This window comes from Schistocerca americana, chromosome 6 (genome assembly GCF_021461395.2).
Source record: "Schistocerca americana isolate TAMUIC-IGC-003095 chromosome 6, iqSchAmer2.1, whole genome shotgun sequence".
In the NCBI taxonomy this organism is placed as follows: domain Eukaryota; kingdom Metazoa; phylum Arthropoda; class Insecta; order Orthoptera; family Acrididae; genus Schistocerca; species Schistocerca americana.
In genome coordinates, this window is record NC_060124.1 from 231,727,064 (window position 1) to 231,746,281 (window position 19,218).

At 38.0% G+C, this 19,218-nt stretch overlaps 1 protein-coding gene across 4 annotated transcripts in view; it reads right to left on the reverse strand.

The window, feature by feature from the left end:
- The window catches only part of LOC124619632 (anillin-like), a 139,288-nt gene that overhangs the window by 35,592 nt on the left and 84,478 nt on the right, over positions 1-19,218 (reverse strand). For all 4 annotated transcript variants that reach the window (XM_047146142.1, XM_047146144.1, XM_047146143.1 and 1 more), the window contains 4 exons: positions 10,580-10,798; positions 9,914-10,057; positions 9,715-9,835; positions 9,242-9,412 (listed from right to left, as the gene is read on the reverse strand). In XM_047146142.1, coding sequence (XP_047002098.1) covers positions 9,242-9,412; positions 9,715-9,835; positions 9,914-10,057; positions 10,580-10,798 — 655 coding nt within the window. The remainder of the gene's footprint in view (positions 1-9,241; positions 9,413-9,714; positions 9,836-9,913; positions 10,058-10,579; positions 10,799-19,218) is intronic.

Below are 19,218 nucleotides of genomic sequence, written 5' to 3' on the forward strand. Positions count from 1 at the left end.
CCTCTTTAGAAGTTCTGGATCATTGTAGACTTCCTTCATAAATTCTTAAACATTATTATGCAATGTCCCTTTTGATTGAAAATCAACAAATTTGGAACAAACATTGCTGCTACACGTTTCATACCCAAAATATCTGAAAAAATTGCTTGGCATAAGGCAAAGGATATGCCGACACTGTCAGCACCCGCTCTTATGGTGATCTGGTGATTTTCAGAACCATTTTCTTTACTTCTTCCACAGTCTCATCAGTAATTGATGTGCTATGGCCTCCAGGGCAGTCATTGTCTCCAATGTCTTATCAATCCTCTCTCAAAAGTTTATACCACTCAAATTCTTGTGTTATTCGTAGTTGATTCGTCAAAAGCTACAGCCAACATTTTGAATGTGGTGCTGCACTTTATTCCATTTTCAAGCAAAATCTTTCTCAAAAGTAAAAATTTGCCAAACAGTTGAAAACACATACAACTAAATATTCAAAACAGCTGAAAATGAAAATGTACATCAGGAATGTGTGTAAAAAAAGATTAAAAAATTTAAAAATTGGACATATAAAGCAAAAGAAAAAGAATTCCTATTATCTTTTGATCACACCTCATATCTATTAGCCCAAATCACTCTAGCTCTTGTAGTACATCCACAACGATAAAATTCAGCCTAGCCAATTTTCAAAGTATTATGTAGTTTACGAAACAACAATTTATTCTTACATCAGTCTTTACAAGGCCATCTCGGTCCAAAACTGGCAGTCAGCAGTCAGAATTTATATGCATAAATATCTGTGTCAAAATATGTGAAAAAGACTGTATCTTGTGGAAGAAATATTATTTAAAAAAAATTAATAAAATAAAACCACCTCTGTTTATCAGCTGATTTGGAAACTAAAGACTGTGCCACACGTAATTATTTTACTTGGAGCGACTTTCAAAACTATGACCAAATTATGGACAGATTACTGAAAAATTGTGCTTCAGCTGCATGCCAAGAGATTTACAAAACTTCCTCATAATTCCTGTTAATTACTGTGAAGGCTACCCTTGTGTGGACACCAGTTACTTTTTGTATCAGATAAATTGGCCACTGTCTCAACAGAGACAACTAAATTGAATAAATGTGCAAATTATTGAAACTAAAATTGTTGAGTCATCTGCATTATTGAATGGAAACCTTTCAGGAGTCAATAACATTTCTGCAGTTCTGTTTTATCTACAGAGTGGAGACCACCACTAGAGAGAACGATTAGAGCTAAAGTACATTGGGGTAATCACAAGATAATGAAAATCACAAGATAATGAAAATCACAAGATAATGAAAATCACAAGATAATGAAAATAACCCACAGGTCCATGAAGAGATGCATCAGCAGATACCTAGATGTCTTACTGGATGAGTGACAAAGCTGTAATGTACATATTCAAGAAATGAGCAAGAGAGGCAGGAACACGGTGAACAAAATTATAATCCCTGCTAGTTATGGTTACAAACTACCAATGCAGACAATAAGAACAAATCATAACACCGTCCTAATTGTGATTATGGGATACTGTGCAACTACCTGGGCACTCATAACACCAGCACAGGTAGTTAACATGGTGTAATGCAGAATACTTCAGTTGATGGGAACTTTTGGTACTCTGTCAGTTGAGATGTTGCAGGTAATGCTTGGCTGTCACAGAGATGATGCCAAACAGCAAGATGCAGCACATATGGTTTTTTCCCAAATATAAAACAGAGACTAGGAGTGAAGCACTTGAATCCCTCAAGAGGCCTGGTATTTCCTGACTGGTGATTAACCTCACACTACCTACTGACATCGAAGTGTTCAAATACAAACCTCCAAATGTGCCTGTAGTGAAAAGGGCATGCCAGAATGTACTATCAGGAGATGTCCACTGTATGCCAATGTTGGCAATACTGATAGGCAGCAATTGAACTGGGACAGACGACTTGATACTAAGGAAATACTACTATGCAAGACGGAAAGGCAGTTCCTGTACAACACTGGCAAAGCCATTTCAAAAAAAGGCTTGGGCAGTGTGTTACCTTACCAATCAACTCCTGTCTACTGCACTACATGATGATGTGACAGAAGATCGAGGTGCAGCACAGTGAAGACAGCCGAGTTCAACAGTTACAGCAGACGAACAGCCAACACTACACATATGGTGATCATAACACCAACAGAACAGTCAAAACATAGCCATGGGCCATGTCTAGCTACCCCAGGAACTGGAATCTAAGTGACGTGGGCTGGTACATGGCACTACCACTCACCAACAGCAACGATCCTCTTTTGAACTAGAGGAGTTGTCTCCTGTCACCAGGTAGCCGACAGACAACAAAAGAGGCAGATGCAACCACAACGCCTTCCTCGGCACACAAGGAACTGGTAGGATATGCCTACAGACCAGGGAGTGATGGATGCATTGTTGAATGTGACAGACAAGAACTGATGTTATAGCAGTGGCAGACACATTTAGATTTTGCAGTAGGTGTGATTTTTATTAATAGTAGAATTAATTATGTTGATGAGAAGTGGTATTGTTTTGAATGTAATAATATATTTTGTATGATTAGGGGCCAATGTACTGAAAAAAAATTGCTGCTGATAATAACAACTTGTGTACGAATGAGTGCAGCCTAGTTTAAATTATAGGTAATAGGATAAAATGTAATAAATCAATGTCAAAGGTTATAAACAATATGCCACTTTTCTGCAATAGTAAAATGAGTGATCAGTAGGTCACATCTGCCATGAATGAATACAGAGCTACACACGGCAACCTCTTAACATAAGTGTCAGAGCACATGAAGCACTGCAGCATTCTGCCTGCATAAGCCAAGCCCATTACAGTCTCGCACCATATGCCCAGTTCTGTCAGATCAATTCTGAACTTTGGTTGACTGAATACTTTTGTCCTCAACTTCCAAATCACGGAAGCTATTGGCAACTGTTAGACGGAAGCTAGCAGGCTTGCAGTCTCTCTTATCTTTCCACCGACTTGGAAAGTCTGACTATAATCCTGCAGCCTTAAAGTTACTACTAAAGACTGCAGCTTGCAAAACTGATGGCTTTTCTTGCGATTCTGATAAACATCCCAAATTCCAAGATGAGCTTCTTTCTAACCAAATTGAGTACAAAAGTGATGATCAGTGCATCTCCAGAAGTGGCCAACACATTTCCTTGTGCAGGATGTTACACCACATGAAAATAACGCCGACATTCCTCACTCTGACTGCAAGACCTGACAATTCTGAGGCAAACTTCACACTTTATCATTTTGAAAATTCAAGGTATTTGGTTAAAAACTTTTGTTCAAAGAAAGTTAACACCCAACAGATTTCTATATTTGTTTGTAAAATAAAATCATTTAGAATGAAAATTATTTTGTAGTTATTATGTTATATAATTTAAATGTAGCTTTTAAGATTGAATACTTTGCGTAATGAATTTCACTTATGAGTGAAACTAAAAATTATCCACAAAAGATAACTTTATTTACAATAAAGAATTAAAATTATTTGCGAGAGATCATATTCACATGATTTTCAAGAGCAATTTATTTAATCTTAAGTGTCAGTTAAGTTAAGATATGCCAACATTACCTGCCACAGAAATGGGGATTAGGTTAGTTCACAGGCATTATATAATCAGGAAAAATCAAAATAATTTGTCGGATTATATTCAACTAATAGGTTTGTTAATAAAGGAGTTATATAAAACAAGTAACTGCATGCATTTACTGATATTAAGACTAAATATAATGTTGTTGCAAAGTATTTTCTCACTTTAACACTATCTCCAATGTTATTCCATCTCTACACTGAGAAAGCAGTAAAGGATACCAAAGACAAATTTGGTAAGGAAATTACAGTTCAGAAAAGAGAGATACTTTTAGGTTTGCTAACGACATATTAATCTATCAGTGGCAGCAACGGAGCGCAAAGAGCAATCTGTAAAGGGTCTCATAAACATGGTTAACACCAACAAATGATAAACAAGTATAACTGAATTAAAGTAGGCAATGATGAGAAAATTAGTTTAGGAAATGAGGAATTAAAAGTGGTGGAGGAGTTTTGCTGTTCAGGCAACAAAATAAATAAAGATGGCAGAAATAAAGAGTTACTAATTTCTCCATGTGCTGATTCTCGGCTATTTCTTTAATTAATAAAAACTGCCTCAGTTGCTGTTGATAACTTCACTGATTCCACTACCAGTTTCAAGGGATTCTGAAAAATTATGATGTATAGAAGCACTGTCCCAATGACAAAAGTGCATGTCAGGTGGATTAAAAATATCAAGTGCCCAATGATCCAGTGCACAAGTAAGATATTTGTTGCAAGATAAAATCGAAGTATTTGGTGCATAGTATGGACTTCTAGGAAAGTAAACAATGGTTTATTTATCAATCAATTAACAGAATTGTGGGAAGCAACATGTTACAAGAGGATATAAACAGGGTGTATAAGCCAAAAAGAAAAAAATTCTAGGATGAAAAGTCCCCACATTTCCCACTTGTCCCTGGGTGTATACAGTGCAAGCAACAGCAAGATAAGCACTTCTGAAAGAAATTTGTTAACATTGTACTAGGGGCGTTTGAAAAGTCTGAGAGATGGCACCACCGGCGCGTATCGAGTTCATGTTTAGTTAGTAGCATGTTTGGAAAGAACGCACACCAAGTTTCAGCCATATTGGTCAATTTCTTTGTGTTTGGCATTCGTTTGAATCAAGGAAGTTGAGCGATTGTCAAAAAATGGCCGAAAAAGAGTTTTATGTGGTGATTAAACATTACTTTATGAAAGGCAAAACGCATCAGGAGACTAAAGAGAAGCTTGATAAAAGTTACGGTGAATCTGCACCTTCGATTAGAACAGTTTCTAAGTGGTTTCAAAATTTTCGGAGTGGCCATATGGGCACAAGCGATGCTGAAAATTCTGGACGCCCTGTGGAGGTTACGACTCCAGAAATCATTGATAAAATCCATGATATGATGATGCATGACAGAAGAGTTAAGGTGCGTGAGATTTCTAGTGCTGTGGGCATCTCGAATGAACAGGTACATAATATTTTGCATAAACATTTGGACAGGAGAAAGTTATTCGCAAGATGGGTTCCGCGATTGACCAAAAACGGAATCGTGTGAAGCGTTGCAAGGATGGTTTGCAGCTGTTCAGAAAGAATCCAAAGGACTTCAAGTGTCGTTTCGTCACTGTGGATGAAACATGGATACATTACTATACTCCTGAGACCAAACAACAATTTAAACAATGGGTTACCATGGGAGAATCTGCACCAAAAAAGGTGAAGACCATTCCTTCAGCCAGAAAGGTTATGGCGACTGTCTTTTGGGTTTCGCAAGGGATAATCCTCATCAACTATATGGAAAAGGGTAAAACCGAGCTGCAAGAAAAACTCCGGCGATTGGACAGCAAAAAATTCCTTTTCCATGACTACAATGCACCAGCACACACCTCAGCAGTTGTGGTCGCAAAATTAATGGAAATAGGATTCCAACTCGTTTCACATCCCCCCTATTCTCCAGACTTGGCTCCCTCGGACTACTATTTGTTCCCCAATTTGAAGAAATGGCTGGTGCGACAAAGATTTTATTCAAACGAGGAGGTGACTACAGCAACTAATAGCTATTTTGCAGACTTGGACAATTCCTATTATTCGGAATGGATAAACAAATTAGAACAGCATAGGACAAAGTGAACAAGTCTAAAAGGAGACTTTGTCGAAAAATAAAAAAGGTTTACCCCAAACACGTAAGTAATTTTTATTTTTGCACGGACTTTTCAAACGCCCCTCGTTTACAAATTTAAGTGTTTGGCAGTCTTTTCTGAAGGTATTTGTCTTGAGTGTAGCCTTGTGCAGCAGTGAAATGTGGATGACAAACAGTCCACACAAAAAGAGAACAGAAGCATTGGAAATGTGGTACTATGCGAGAAAGTTAAGTTTAGATGGGCTGATCAAATAACTAATGAGAAGATACTTAAATACACTGGGAAAAAATAAGAAAATTATGGCACAGCTTGACTAAAAAGTAGGATTGGTTAATATGAGACATCAAGGAAGTATCAATGTGGTAATGGAGGGAAGTGAGGGGGTTAAAAATTGTAGACGAAGGCCGAAGCTTGAATATAGCAGGCAGGTTCAAATGAACGTAGATTGTAGAGGTTTGCATGGGGTGCATTTGCGTCGAGAGCTACATCAAATGTCTCTTCGGACGAAGACAACAACACGCATTATATCCTTGTGACAAATGTATTAATATTCTATAGCTGTAAATGCATTAAAATGAAATCTACGAAGCTATGGAACAGTAAAGTCAGAATTATTAATTTATCTAATTGAAAAACAAGACATTCTTCAACACAACAACTGTCACACTGATGTTTTATACGCTAACTAATCTGCATCATTCTACATCTGACACAGTAATTTATTTATAACAGGGCGTTTCTGGAAGTCAATATACTTTTATCACAGAAGTAAGATATGTTTTGGATATAATATGGACTTCCAGGAAATCAAACAATGGTTTACTACTGATCTATGCAAAATCTTGTGTGTATAAACTGAATCCTCTGTAGACTGATTCGCCTTTTTGTGAGGATATTGCCTTTTTATTGATTATTTCTCAATACATTTTGCTTCTGCTTAGGTCTAATAATAAAAGCCAAACATAGGGACTTTTTTTTCAGTGCTTTGTATATTTTTAATGAACCTGTGCCATCTCTCCACTCCCATGTTAATACTAAATAATGAAGACATTTGTTTAACTATCTTTATTATTTGTCAATCTTTTCTTTATCACTATGTTCAGTTACTAGCAACCATACAGATCAAATAACAGCAATACTGCATTTACCACTGTAGTAATAAACATAGTACATTTACATCTACATGGATACTCTGCAAGTCATACTCCAGTGCCTCATCGACCCACCTTCACAATAATTCTCTATTATTCCACTCTCAAACAGCATGCGGAAAAAAACAAACATCTATATCTTTTTGTGCGAGATTTGATTTCACTTATTTTTTATGAGGATCATTTCTCCCCATGCAGGTTGGCACCAACAAAATACTTTCGCATTCGGAGGAGAAAGCTGGTGTTTGAAATTTCCAGAGAAGATCCCGCTGCAAAGAGAAAACCTTTGTTTAATGATGTCTGCCCAAAATCCTGCATCATGTCCAAAACACACTCTCCCCTATTTTTCAATAATACAAAACGTGCAGCTCTTTGAACTGATAAGGATTCCACATCATGGAGCAATACTCCAAAAGACGATGCAGCAGCATAGTGTAGGCAATCTCTTTAGTCAAGTCGGTTGCATCTTCTAAGTGTTCTGCCAATAAACTGCAGTCTTTTGTTTGTCTTCCTGCAACACTTTCTGTGTGTTCTTTCCAATTTTAATTTTTGTAGTTGTAATTCCTAGGTATTCCATTGAGTTTATGGCATTTAGATTTGATTAATTTATCATGTAACCGAAGTTTAATGGATTCCTTTTATCATTCATGTGGGTGATCTGACACTTTTTATTATTTAGGGCCAACTGCCAATTTCTGCACCATACAGATGTCTTTTCTAAATCGTTTTGCAATTTGTTTTGGTTTTCTAATGACTAGATGATAAATGACAGCATTGTCTGCAAACAAACTAAGACGGCTGCTCAGATTGTCTCGTAAATCTTTCATATAGATGAGGAACAGCAAAGAGAACAAGAGAAAACACTACTGTTTTCGATTACAACGAACTGTGACCTTTCTGACAGGAAAATACGAATCCAGTGCATTAATTGAGACTGCCCATATGCACGCAATTTCATTACAAGCTGTTTGTGAGGTAGTGTCAAAAGCCTTATGGAAATCTACAAATATGGAATCAATGTGAAATTCCTTGCCAATAGAACGCAACACTTTATGTGAGTAAAGAGCTAATTGTGTTTCACAAGAATGATGTTTTCTAAATCCATTTTGACTGAGTGTCAACAGACTGTTCTCTTCAAGGTAATTCATAAGGTTCAAACACAATATATGTTCCAAAATCCTACTGCATTTTGATTTTAATGATATGGACTTGTAATTTAGTGGATTACTCCTTTTTCCTTTCTTGAATATTGGTGTGACCCGTGCAACTTTCCAGTCTTTGGGTGTGGATCTTGTGTCGAGCAAGTGGTTGTGTGGTGTCACCACCAGACACCACACTTGCTAGGTGGTAGCTTTAAATCGGCCGTGGTCCATTAGTACATGTCGGACCCGCGTGTCGCCAGTTTCAGTGATAGCAGACCGAGTGCCACCACACGGCAGGTCTAGAGAGACGTACTAGCACTCGCCCCAGTTGTACGGACGACGTAGCTAGCGATGCACACTGACGAAGCCTCGCTCATTTGCAGAGCAGATAGTTAGAATAGCCATCAGCTAAGTCAATGGCTACGACCTAGCAAGGCGCCATTAGTAACATTGCATGTATCTACAGAGTCTCCCTTGTATCGCCAAGAACGATGTATACAAATGATGGATTAAAGTTAAGTATTCCAGGAGCTACGTACTTTGCTTTATAGCATTCATTACGTATCCTGTTGCAGACCTATCTCTATTCTGCGTGAGCTTAGCGCGTGCCTTTCGGCTTCCTCGCATTGTGTCTAGGCTGTCTTGCCTAGACACAACAGGTTGTATATGATTTTTAAGTATGGGGCTATAGCACCAGCATAGTCTGGAAGGAATCTAATTGGTATACTGTCTGGATCAAAAAACTTGCTTTTAAGTGATTTAAGTTACTTCACTACTCTGAGGTTATCTTCTTATAAGTTACTCATGTTGGCAGCTGTTCTTGATTCAAATTCTGGAATATTTACTTCTATATAGGACACTGCTGTGTTTCCTGTAACAAAATGAATGATTAATCAATTCTGAGTCCATTGCAGGTACTATTTTTGATCCCTCACAGCCATAAACCTTTTTTCCTCACTTCTACTTTCACTGCTGCTGCTCAGAGCATGGCACATGTGGAGCAACATGTCAATAAGATGGTGCTTACCAACCCTCCAATGTTGCGCTCCCTCCCCCCCCCCCCCCCCTCTCTCTCTCTCTCTCTCTAAATTCCAAGACAATGTTGTCTCCCCTGCCTTTGCATCACCTTCTATTAGTGAAAAAGGAATGTTTGACAAATAGAAGTTGTTCTTGGCTTCTACCAGTACTGTATAAACATTTCTTTTCTGTGGAAGTATAAATTACCTGTTCCAATATTGTGAATGTATTCTTTTTTCACTGGTAAAATAATATTTGTTACAATTAGTGTCCCCTGCTCACTAGTTTGTATCACAGATGCAGTGCTTCCACCAGGTCTTAGAGTTCCTTCAACTTCGAGCCTCTGGATTTCATGCAATGCTGCCTGTCTGCGATGTGCTGAAAGATAGTTCACAGAAAATTAAGCAGAAATGAAGACCTGAGTATAAAAGACAAAGAAATCTTTAAATAAAGAGGTATGTCAGGAGTTCCATAGCATCAAAACTATACTTATTTGGAATGAATAGCTCTATTACATTTCATTGTAAAATGCACATAGGGCTAATATTCTGAGAAAGGCAATAACTTTACTTTGGTAGAATGAGACAATATAAAAAACAAGACCGGGGGGGGAGGGGGAATAGCTTTTACGTAAAGAACTTTTTTAATGAAGAAAATTTCTAGCAGTTTAAGAAACTAACTTGCTAGCAGGAGGAGCCGCTCTCCTTCCACTTGCTCAGCTGAACCAGAAAACTCCACTGTTGCGCAGCACAAATTAAGTGCCTGGCTAGCCTGTGATATTACTGTCTGTTGTTTCGTTACCTGAAAGCCATATTAGGAAGGTATGGTTAAAAAATGAATATACATAAAGTTTGTATTTCACATTTCTTCAAGCTTTACCTCATCTAGCAAAGTTGAAATCTTACTCCTCACAGTATTTCTATCATCTGCTGGAAAACTGATACTTTCTTCAGAATTGTATGAAACGGTGGATCTGACTTCTGGTCTCCGGATTATTTGTCTAACTGGTGTTGTTTTCACTCCCTGTAAACACAATACTTCTGTAAGAATTATCAGTAGAATCAAATTGAAACAAATGGGTAGTTTCTAGTGGTGCTACAATTTTATCGACTTCTATACGACAACAACAACAACGACAAATCTGATGCTAACAGACTGTGAGCACATTGTTGCACATAGCTGTGAATTCTCTTTGAAAATATTAAATGAGCATTATCATTTGTACACACAGTACAAAATTTAAAGATACTTCTCAGGCGCACAGTGTAAATTTGGAAGATGCGTTTAAACAAAATAATTATGTCTATATTAACCAGATGAAAGTAGGCTATCTTGGAATGGAAAAAGGCAAATATTGTTTCAAAAGGCTACAAGGGAGATAATGGCATGAGGATTGACTTGGCTGAAAGCAAATGACAATAATCAGAACAAGCATTGTTGGTTTAAAATTGCCTCCTCAATAAAAAGCCATTTACTTTATCATTTTAAGTCCACGAAAATCACATTTAAACCAGGTAAACAATTTCAAAGCAAAACTATACTTACCATGTTCTGCTGTCTTCTGTAAAAACTAACAGTGTGCATGAGAGGCAGCTGCTGATCACCATCGACCACATGGTCTGGTAGGCAGCTCTCTTCATCCATTCGCTCAAAGTGACCACGATTATATCTGAAGCTTTGACAGTGGGTTGACGTAGGACTGTAGTCTTTCTCTGGTGTCCTGTGCTTACTTGGGCTGTTGCTTTTTACTGTTTGCATTAACTTCTGTAAGGATTTGGATAGTATGGTATGATTTAATATTTGGGTTACAGAGCACTTATTCAAGAAAATATTTTATATTTGTATCAAGCAAATCAATACATAAAAGCAGTGATAATACTTCATAACTTACATTCGTTAACATCGACTATAGATTTAAGTGTCAGGAAGTCATTTCTGAAAGTATTTGCATGGAGTGTAGCCATGTATGGAAGTGAAACATGGACGATAACTAGTTTGGACAAGAAGAGAATAGAAGCTTTCGAAATGTGGTGCTACAGAAGAATGCTGACGATAAGTTGGGTAGATCACGTAACTAATGAGGAGGTACTGAATAGGATTGGGGAGAAGAGAAGTTTGTGGCACAACTTGACTAGAAGAAGGGATCGGTTGGTAGGACATGTTTTGAGGCATCAAGGGATCACAAATTTAGTATTGGAGGGCAGCGTGGAGGGTAAAAATCGTAGAGGGAGACCGAGAGATGAATACACTAAGCAGATTCAGAAGGATGTAGGTTGCAGTAGGTACTGGGAGATGAAGAAGCTTGCACAGGATAGAGTAGCATGGAGAGCTGCATCAAACCAGTCTCAGGACTGAAGACCACAACAACAACAACAACAACAACAACAACAACTTACATTTGAAACTTAAATGGAGTTTGGGGGTTACTTCAGTTTCCAGAATAAAACCTGTATCTGCAGTTATATGATGGAACTTCCGATGTAAAAAGAAACTTTTCTACCACTGACATGATCAGGGCAAAAGTCTACCAAGCTGAAGATGTGGTAATGCAGACAAAAGACTATTCGATAGCTACCAACCACAAAAACAGAATAGGTAATTGTATTATCACAATCAATCTTGCTTCAACATTTAGTTAGCTATCTTTCTCCTCATCTTTAAGTCCATTTCCTCCTGACAGATGCTTGCTGGAATAGGGCTGACACCTTTGCAGACAGTTTCTTCACTATTTTGTGATAGCATTTTACATTATTGCATCTTTTTATGCGCTAAATCCAAAATATCTAGAGACAATTTTACACTCTTAATACAGTTCTGCACTATCACCTAGTGAACAAAATACAAGGTTACATAATATCAAACCAAATTCTTATTGCATTACGGATTTATTAGCAGACAACCTGGCATATTTAAGAATAAATTGTCTGAAGTGAAAGTATCTTTTGTTATTCCTCAAAGGGGTGTTAAGCCTTTTCTGTTCACTACATATATGAGCATGTAACTGGAAAAATTTAGAGGGCAACGACAACATAAACCTAAGCACATCAAAAGCGGCTTCTTCCAGTTCTGGAAATCATATGCATGTATAAAAAATGCTAAGTTGCATTGTTGTACATACTCAACTTTAAATATCAGGTCCTCATAAGACTAGCTAGTTAAGACGGTTCAGAGGTCACAGTAATGTGTGGGCACACCACCTCCAACAGGACTTTATCTAGATCAGCACTGTGCTGTTAAACAAAAATTCAGATTAAGGACTGGTTTACCTTTGGGGAAAGCAGATTCTAGAATGAGGTCAACGGAGAGCCTTGGGAAAGCTAATCAACCCATACAGGACATAGCTTACTAAACACTTACAGGACCAAACTTTTGGTATGGCCAATCAGTGCAGGACCCTTACCAGGAAACATTAATACGGAAAAAGGAACATGCAAATACATCATGATTTTTAATCTTGATTTCAGTTAATAAATGTGACAGTATCACAGAAATGCTCACCTTGGTGACATAAGTGCATCAAAGGAAGGTTTACCGTCAAAATTTTAAAAATGTCAGCTCCAAGAAGAATAAAGTTACATCCATCTGCATACACCTTAAAAGATGACCATGATATTAAAGTGAAATACTCAAGCTTATGCAGAGGCTCACTGACAGCTGTTCTTCCTGCGCACCATTTGTAATAAACTCTACATTTTTAATGTACTTAAGTATCTTTTGTCATACCATAAGACGGCAGGCAAAATTGGTGAAGAACATTTGTTCTGTTTTGACATCTCATTCTGTCTGGAAAGAACACTAGTAAATAAGCCATAGTCTTGTAAACAACAAAGCTTTATTAGTTTTTGTCCAATGTAAACTGTAAATTCACAAGCAGCACATTTCTATGGGTTAGTTGAATTTTCAACAGTACCTCTATTACTCTTGTGACTGCAGACAACATAACGAGGCTAAAGTTATGAACAATGACCAATGAAAACAATGGAAAATCCAGAATAGAACAACAACATGAATTAAAATAGACCACATAGGAGACAGCCCCCCCCCCCCCCCAAATCATATTGAGAGATGACTGACTGTGTGACTGTGTGTGTGTGTGTGTGTGTGTGTGTGTGTGTGTGTGTGTGTGGGAGGGGGAGGGAGAGGAGGAGAGGGAGAGATATCAGTTAATGTTATGAGCACTTTTTTGTATATTCCAGAATAACAGACAATATGTGCCAACTGAAGACCTGCAGCGAACTGCAGAACAAATCACTGCTCATTTTCTAACACAGCAACAATGCTGCAAAAAGAAATTTGTTTGCAGCAACTAGGGCTACAGCGCTGCCACTTTCACTCTCACTGAAAATCTACTTTTGTGACCAATCTCACATCATCGGTAGCATATATACCTTTGGTTATGACATTATGCTGTAGTAGTTTTACTGTTCACAATGGCAAGTAATTTTAAACTTGCTGCTCTCAATGGTTCCAATAAATTTAAAATTAAAAAACTCACTGAGGAATGGTGTTAGTGGATCAAACTTAGCTTGGGAGTGTTATGGAAAGGAAAGTTGCTGCTCACCACATAGCGGAGATCTGAGTCGCACATAGGCACACCAAAATGACTGTTCCAAATAAACCTTTCGGCCTGTAAGCTTTTCATCACACACACACACACACACACACACACACACATATATGCAAATGCCCCCCCCCACACACACACAAACGTGCAAATGCCCCCCCCCCCCCCCCCCCCCCAGACACACACAAGGCTGCAGTCTAAGGCAACTGTAGCCACACTTCAATAGCAGCACCAGTGCATAATGGGAGTGGTGACTGGGTGGGGTTAAGGAGGAGGCTGGGGCAGGGAATTTCTGAATTGTGCAGATCCTTCTGAATCTGCTTAGTGTATTCATCTCTTCGTCTCCCTCTATGATTTTTACCCTCCACGCTGCCCTCCAATGCTAAATTTGTGATCCCTTGATGCCTCAGAACATGTCCTACTAACCGGTCCCTTCTATTTGTTAAGTTGTGCCACATACTCCTCTTCTCCACAATTCTACTCAATACTTCATCATTAGTTATGTGATCTACCCATCTAATCTTCAGCATTCTTCTGTAGCACCACATTTCGAAAGCTTCTATTCTCTTCTTGTCCAAACTACTTATCGTCCATGTTTCACTTCCACACAAGGCTACACTCCATACAAATACTTCCAGAAACGACTTCCCGACACTTAAATCTATACTCGATGTTAACAAATTTCTCTTCTTCAGAAACGCTTTCCTTGCCATTGCCAGTCTACATTTTATATCCTCTCTACTTCGACCATCATCAGTTATTTTGTTCCCCAAATAGCAAAACTCCTTTACTACTTTAAGTGTCTCATTTCCTAATCTAATTCCCTCAGCATCACCCGACTTAATTCGACTACATTCCATTAGCCTCGTTTTGCTTTTGTTGATGTTCATCTTATATCCTTCTTTCAAGACACTGTCCATTCCGTTCAACTGCTCTTCCAAGTCCTTTGCTGTCTCTGATAGAATTACAATGTCATCGGCGAACCTCAAAGTTTTTATTTCTTCTCCATGGATTTTAATACCTACTCCGAATTTTTCTTTTGTTTCCTTTACTGCTTGCTCAATATACAGATTGAATAACATCGGGGAGAGGCTACAACCCTGTCTCACTCCCTTCCCTACCACTGCTTCCCTTTCATGCCCCTCAACTCTTATAATTGCCATCTGGTTTCTGTACAAATTGTAAATAGCCTTTTGCTCCCGGTATTTTACCCCTGCCACCTTTAGAATTTGAAAGAGAGTATTCCAGTCAACATTGTCAGAAGCTTTCTCTAAGTCTACAAATGCTAGAAACGTAGGTTTGCTCTTCCTTAATCTTTCTTCTAAGATAAGTCGTAGGGTCAGTATTGCCTCACGTGTTCAAATATTTCTACGAAATCCAAACTGATCTTCCCAGAGGTCGGCTTCTAACAGTTTTTCCATTCGTCTGTAAAGAATTTGCGTTAATATTTTGCAGCTGTGATTTATTAAACTAATTGTTCGGTAATTTTCACATCTGTCAACACCTGCTTTCTTTGGGATTGGAATTATTATATTCTTCTTGAAGTCTGAGGGTATTTCCCCTGTCTCATACATCTTGCTCACCAGATGGTAGAGTTTTGTCAGGACTGGCTCTCCCAAGACCATCAGTAGTTCTAATGGAATGTTGTCTACTCCCGGGGCCTTGTTTCGACTCAGGTCTTTCAGTGCTCTGTCAAACTCTTCACTCTTGTTATGGCCTGAAGGTGTTTGAATTAGTGGATTGTAGGATAATGTATACTGTGAATATGGAAATTTATTGTGGAAAACAGTCGGAAGGGCCTTTTGATGTAAACAATGCAGGAAAGGAGGTCGTCATGAGAATTGCAAAACCAATTTTAGGCACAGGACATAACATCACAAGTGATAATTGGTTTACTAGCTATCATCTGCTTTAAGAACTGCTTGAGGTAAAGACAACTTATGTTGGAACAATGAGACACAACTAAAAAGAAATATCTCAGGAATTTTCACCCAGCAAATCTCAAGAAATAAACACTTCTGTTTTTGGCTACTTGTACCCTACTGAAAAAAGAAAAACAAAGCAGTAATTTTACTTTGAAGTATGCACAATTATGCAGCGATTGATGAGTCCACCAGTTCAAAAAACAAACCCGAGACTGTTACATTCTACAATGGCACAAAAGTTGGAGTTGACGAACTCTATCAACTTTGTTCAAATTATGATGCTGCAAGAACTAATGAAAGAAGGCCAACAGCAATTTTTTACAATATTTAACCGCTATCAATTCTTTATGCATTTATTCACCAAACAAAAACTATGTCAAAGTGAAATGAGTTGATTTCCTTGACGAAATTAGCTGGCAAACGGTGAAACCACAGATTCATGGACGCATGAGACAGTCCTTGATACCCAGACAACTAAAAATTCAAGGACTGGTGGTGTTAGGAGAGGACTCAAGAAGAAAAAATGGAAATAGCTATAAAAAAAGAGGGCAAAGGACGTTGTAAAATTTGTGGCAGATCAAGAAATAAATCAACACGAAGAGTGTGTGCAAAATGTAACGAATGGGTGTGTTTTGGACATTCAACAACTAGCGCTGCTTGTAGGAACTTTACATCATTTCTTATTGTACGTATCTACTGTGATTATTTTTTTGTGTATTATGAGCTTCTTCATTAAAGTTATTTTGAATAGTTTAATTACTTCTTGTGTAATGTAGTATGTTGTGAGTAATAAATGGATGGAGTGACAAAAACTCCTTCTGCGTGTAAAAAATTAAATGTTTAATTCCTACCCTCGTTTCAAAAGTATTAGTAATGAATTTACTCATGAATCATAAAGGATGTAAAAAACAAATAAAATAATGAAATAGAGAAGAAATGTATTTTTAACACAAAAAAGTGGTGGAGTACATTTGTACTCCGTGCGAGTATGTGTCCTCAAATCCCCTGCGAGTAGTGGAGGGTTAAGGGAAAAGTAGGAACTTACACCTGAGAATTATGGAAATGTTTTTTTCTTGATTGATAACATCCTAAGTTATGACTAGTACATTTAACTGGAAAGAGAAAATATATAGTTTAAATATATAGATTAGGTTTTCCCCATCTCGCCATCCAGAAATTACATTTGCCTCCCAATTGATGGACCAGAGAATTAGTGAAAGCTTCAAATGCTATTACATAAGGGCACTGTTGTGTACAGTTCCCATTAGGAAAATGTTATTAGCAATATGTGTTACCTGATGAGCACTGTCAATAAAACATTTGGTATAGATCTTCAAATATAGCCTACAGAATCTCTCTGACATGTCACAAAAAAGGGCCCATCCAAAGCAAAGAAAAAGATCCTATTCAAGCAGTATCTTCCTCTCGACACACCAAAACTCAGAAAAGGAACATTAAAATACAACTGGAATGGTGGCAGATATGCAATTACTGTGTTTGGTAGTCAAAACGGGTCCAGAAAAAGAAGGAGGAGTTATGATAATTATGCACTTACTCAATTCGATGAACATTTTGGCTGTGTTTGCAGCTTCCTCATAGCAGTTATCTTTGCTGTATCTCAGCTGTCAATGAACACCTACATAATCCTACACAAAGACATACAGTTTACATTGTTAGAATAAAGAAATTACTTCAACCTATGGGACAGCAAAAGCTGAGGTGGAGAATTTCAACTTATTAGTTGTTCACTGCTGACATATTCACAGAAAAAGTCCCAGATCTCACCTGTCTCACAGGAGGCACTCATCTCCATGTCATATTAGGAATACATAGTTGGTTCATACCCAAAGTAGAGAGTAGAAAAAAATTGGACAACACATAGAATGGGATGAACCTTCGCTCATGACATGCGCAATTTCAGAGATTGCGCATCTATACAATTCACAGACTTGCTTAGAAAGGCCACCTGGATCAGCCCCCTGAATGCTCTAGTGAACCGCCAAAAAAATATTATTATTTAAGCATTTGCAAACAAGTGCTTGGTCTATTCGGTAACCTATATTACTGTTGCCCCGTCAATGCATTCAGCGCTACACACAACTTCTACTCATTGTGGCTTACATATTGCCCAATAATGTACCATGTTCCATAAATTGTGTTTGTTCTTGCTATAGCAAAAAGATAGAAGAGACTCTAGGAGGAGAGTTTATAGCAACAGACGAAAGCATTAGGTATAGAGGGGTCCAAAATCAGATGACAATGACGAGTCTTGTTTGTGGGCGCTCAATGCTGTGTTTATCAGCACCCATACAAATTCCGAGTCTTTTCACTGTCAAGTCTCACCATTTTACCAAATGATGTTGGAAACACAAACAACTAGTCCCCAGGTGGCAAAAATCCCCGACTCAGCTGGGAATCAAAGCTGAGACCCCGTGATCCAGAGGCAGAAACACTAACAATACACCATAAACTGCGGACTAGCTCCAGAATCAATCAACTGCAAACTTGTACAGAGAAGAGCAGTTATAACTGATGGACTTAAATTTATAACATGATTTTCTACCAATCACCAGACTCAGTAACATTAGTCGGAGACATTCAGAACCATTCTAAACTCAGTTATGCTTAAATACCGTATTTACTTGAATTTAAGCCACACTCGAATCTAAGCCGCACCTGAAAAATGAAACTCGAAAGAAAGGGGAAAAAAAAAATTCCCAAATCTAAGCCGCCCCTGAAATTTGAGGCTCGAAATTCAAGGGGAGAGAAAAGTTTTAGACTGCACCTCCAAATCGAAACAAAGTTGGTCCATTGTAACACGAGACCCAATTTAAGTCGAATGGATGAAGATACAGCTACAGTAGTTTGGTTTGAGTCGTAAGCTTAACATTTAAGCCATTGCTATGTGTCAGGCGCTCCATCCGTATTTATACGGGTACCCTTCCTTTTTCATGTGCTTCGTCTGGTTTGAATCGATTGCTTATTTTGCTTTGATCTGATGAGTGCAATTCTCTTTGTTATAGGTGTTTACGTCACTCTAAGCTGAAAATGCATTATTGTGCTGTGTCATGCATTGTTTGTCGCATTCTGATAATGTGTGTTTACGGCCTGTCGCCGCTCGCGGCATGGCTTGGTTTTGTGCGCGCTACTGCCGCTTACGATAAAGGAAGCAAAACAATGGCAAGAGACTGCTATTTGTTGTTACTTACACTGCTGCTTTCTTTGATAATGATCAACAAGAACCAGATAATAGACTGTGTATGATAGAAGATGTTCTGAACGAGAGTTTAGCGAACATTTTTCTCCATTTGAAAATCGTTGCAGACGCCTCTTTAGTACATTACAGTCTGCACAGAAATTAGAGTCATCATAGATTTAAAAATCTAGTCAGATGCTGTGCTTCATTTCTGACTGTATCACTATACAGCATAAGAATAATACTAATATAAACATGACATGATATGTATATTCTTCCGCGTTTGCTCTTGTGTGACTCTAGTTTCGTAGTTTATTAGGCAGACAGGATTTAAATGAGATGGTAGCAAACACGAAATAATACATGGCATAATGTTCACATTCTTCTACCTTTTCTTTTAATTTATTTACTGACGCAGAGGTTTTGGCGCCAGTATTTATCTTTGTGCCTGCAAAGCAAGCCTGTGTAGCGCTACATATATTCAACGGCAGGATTTAGT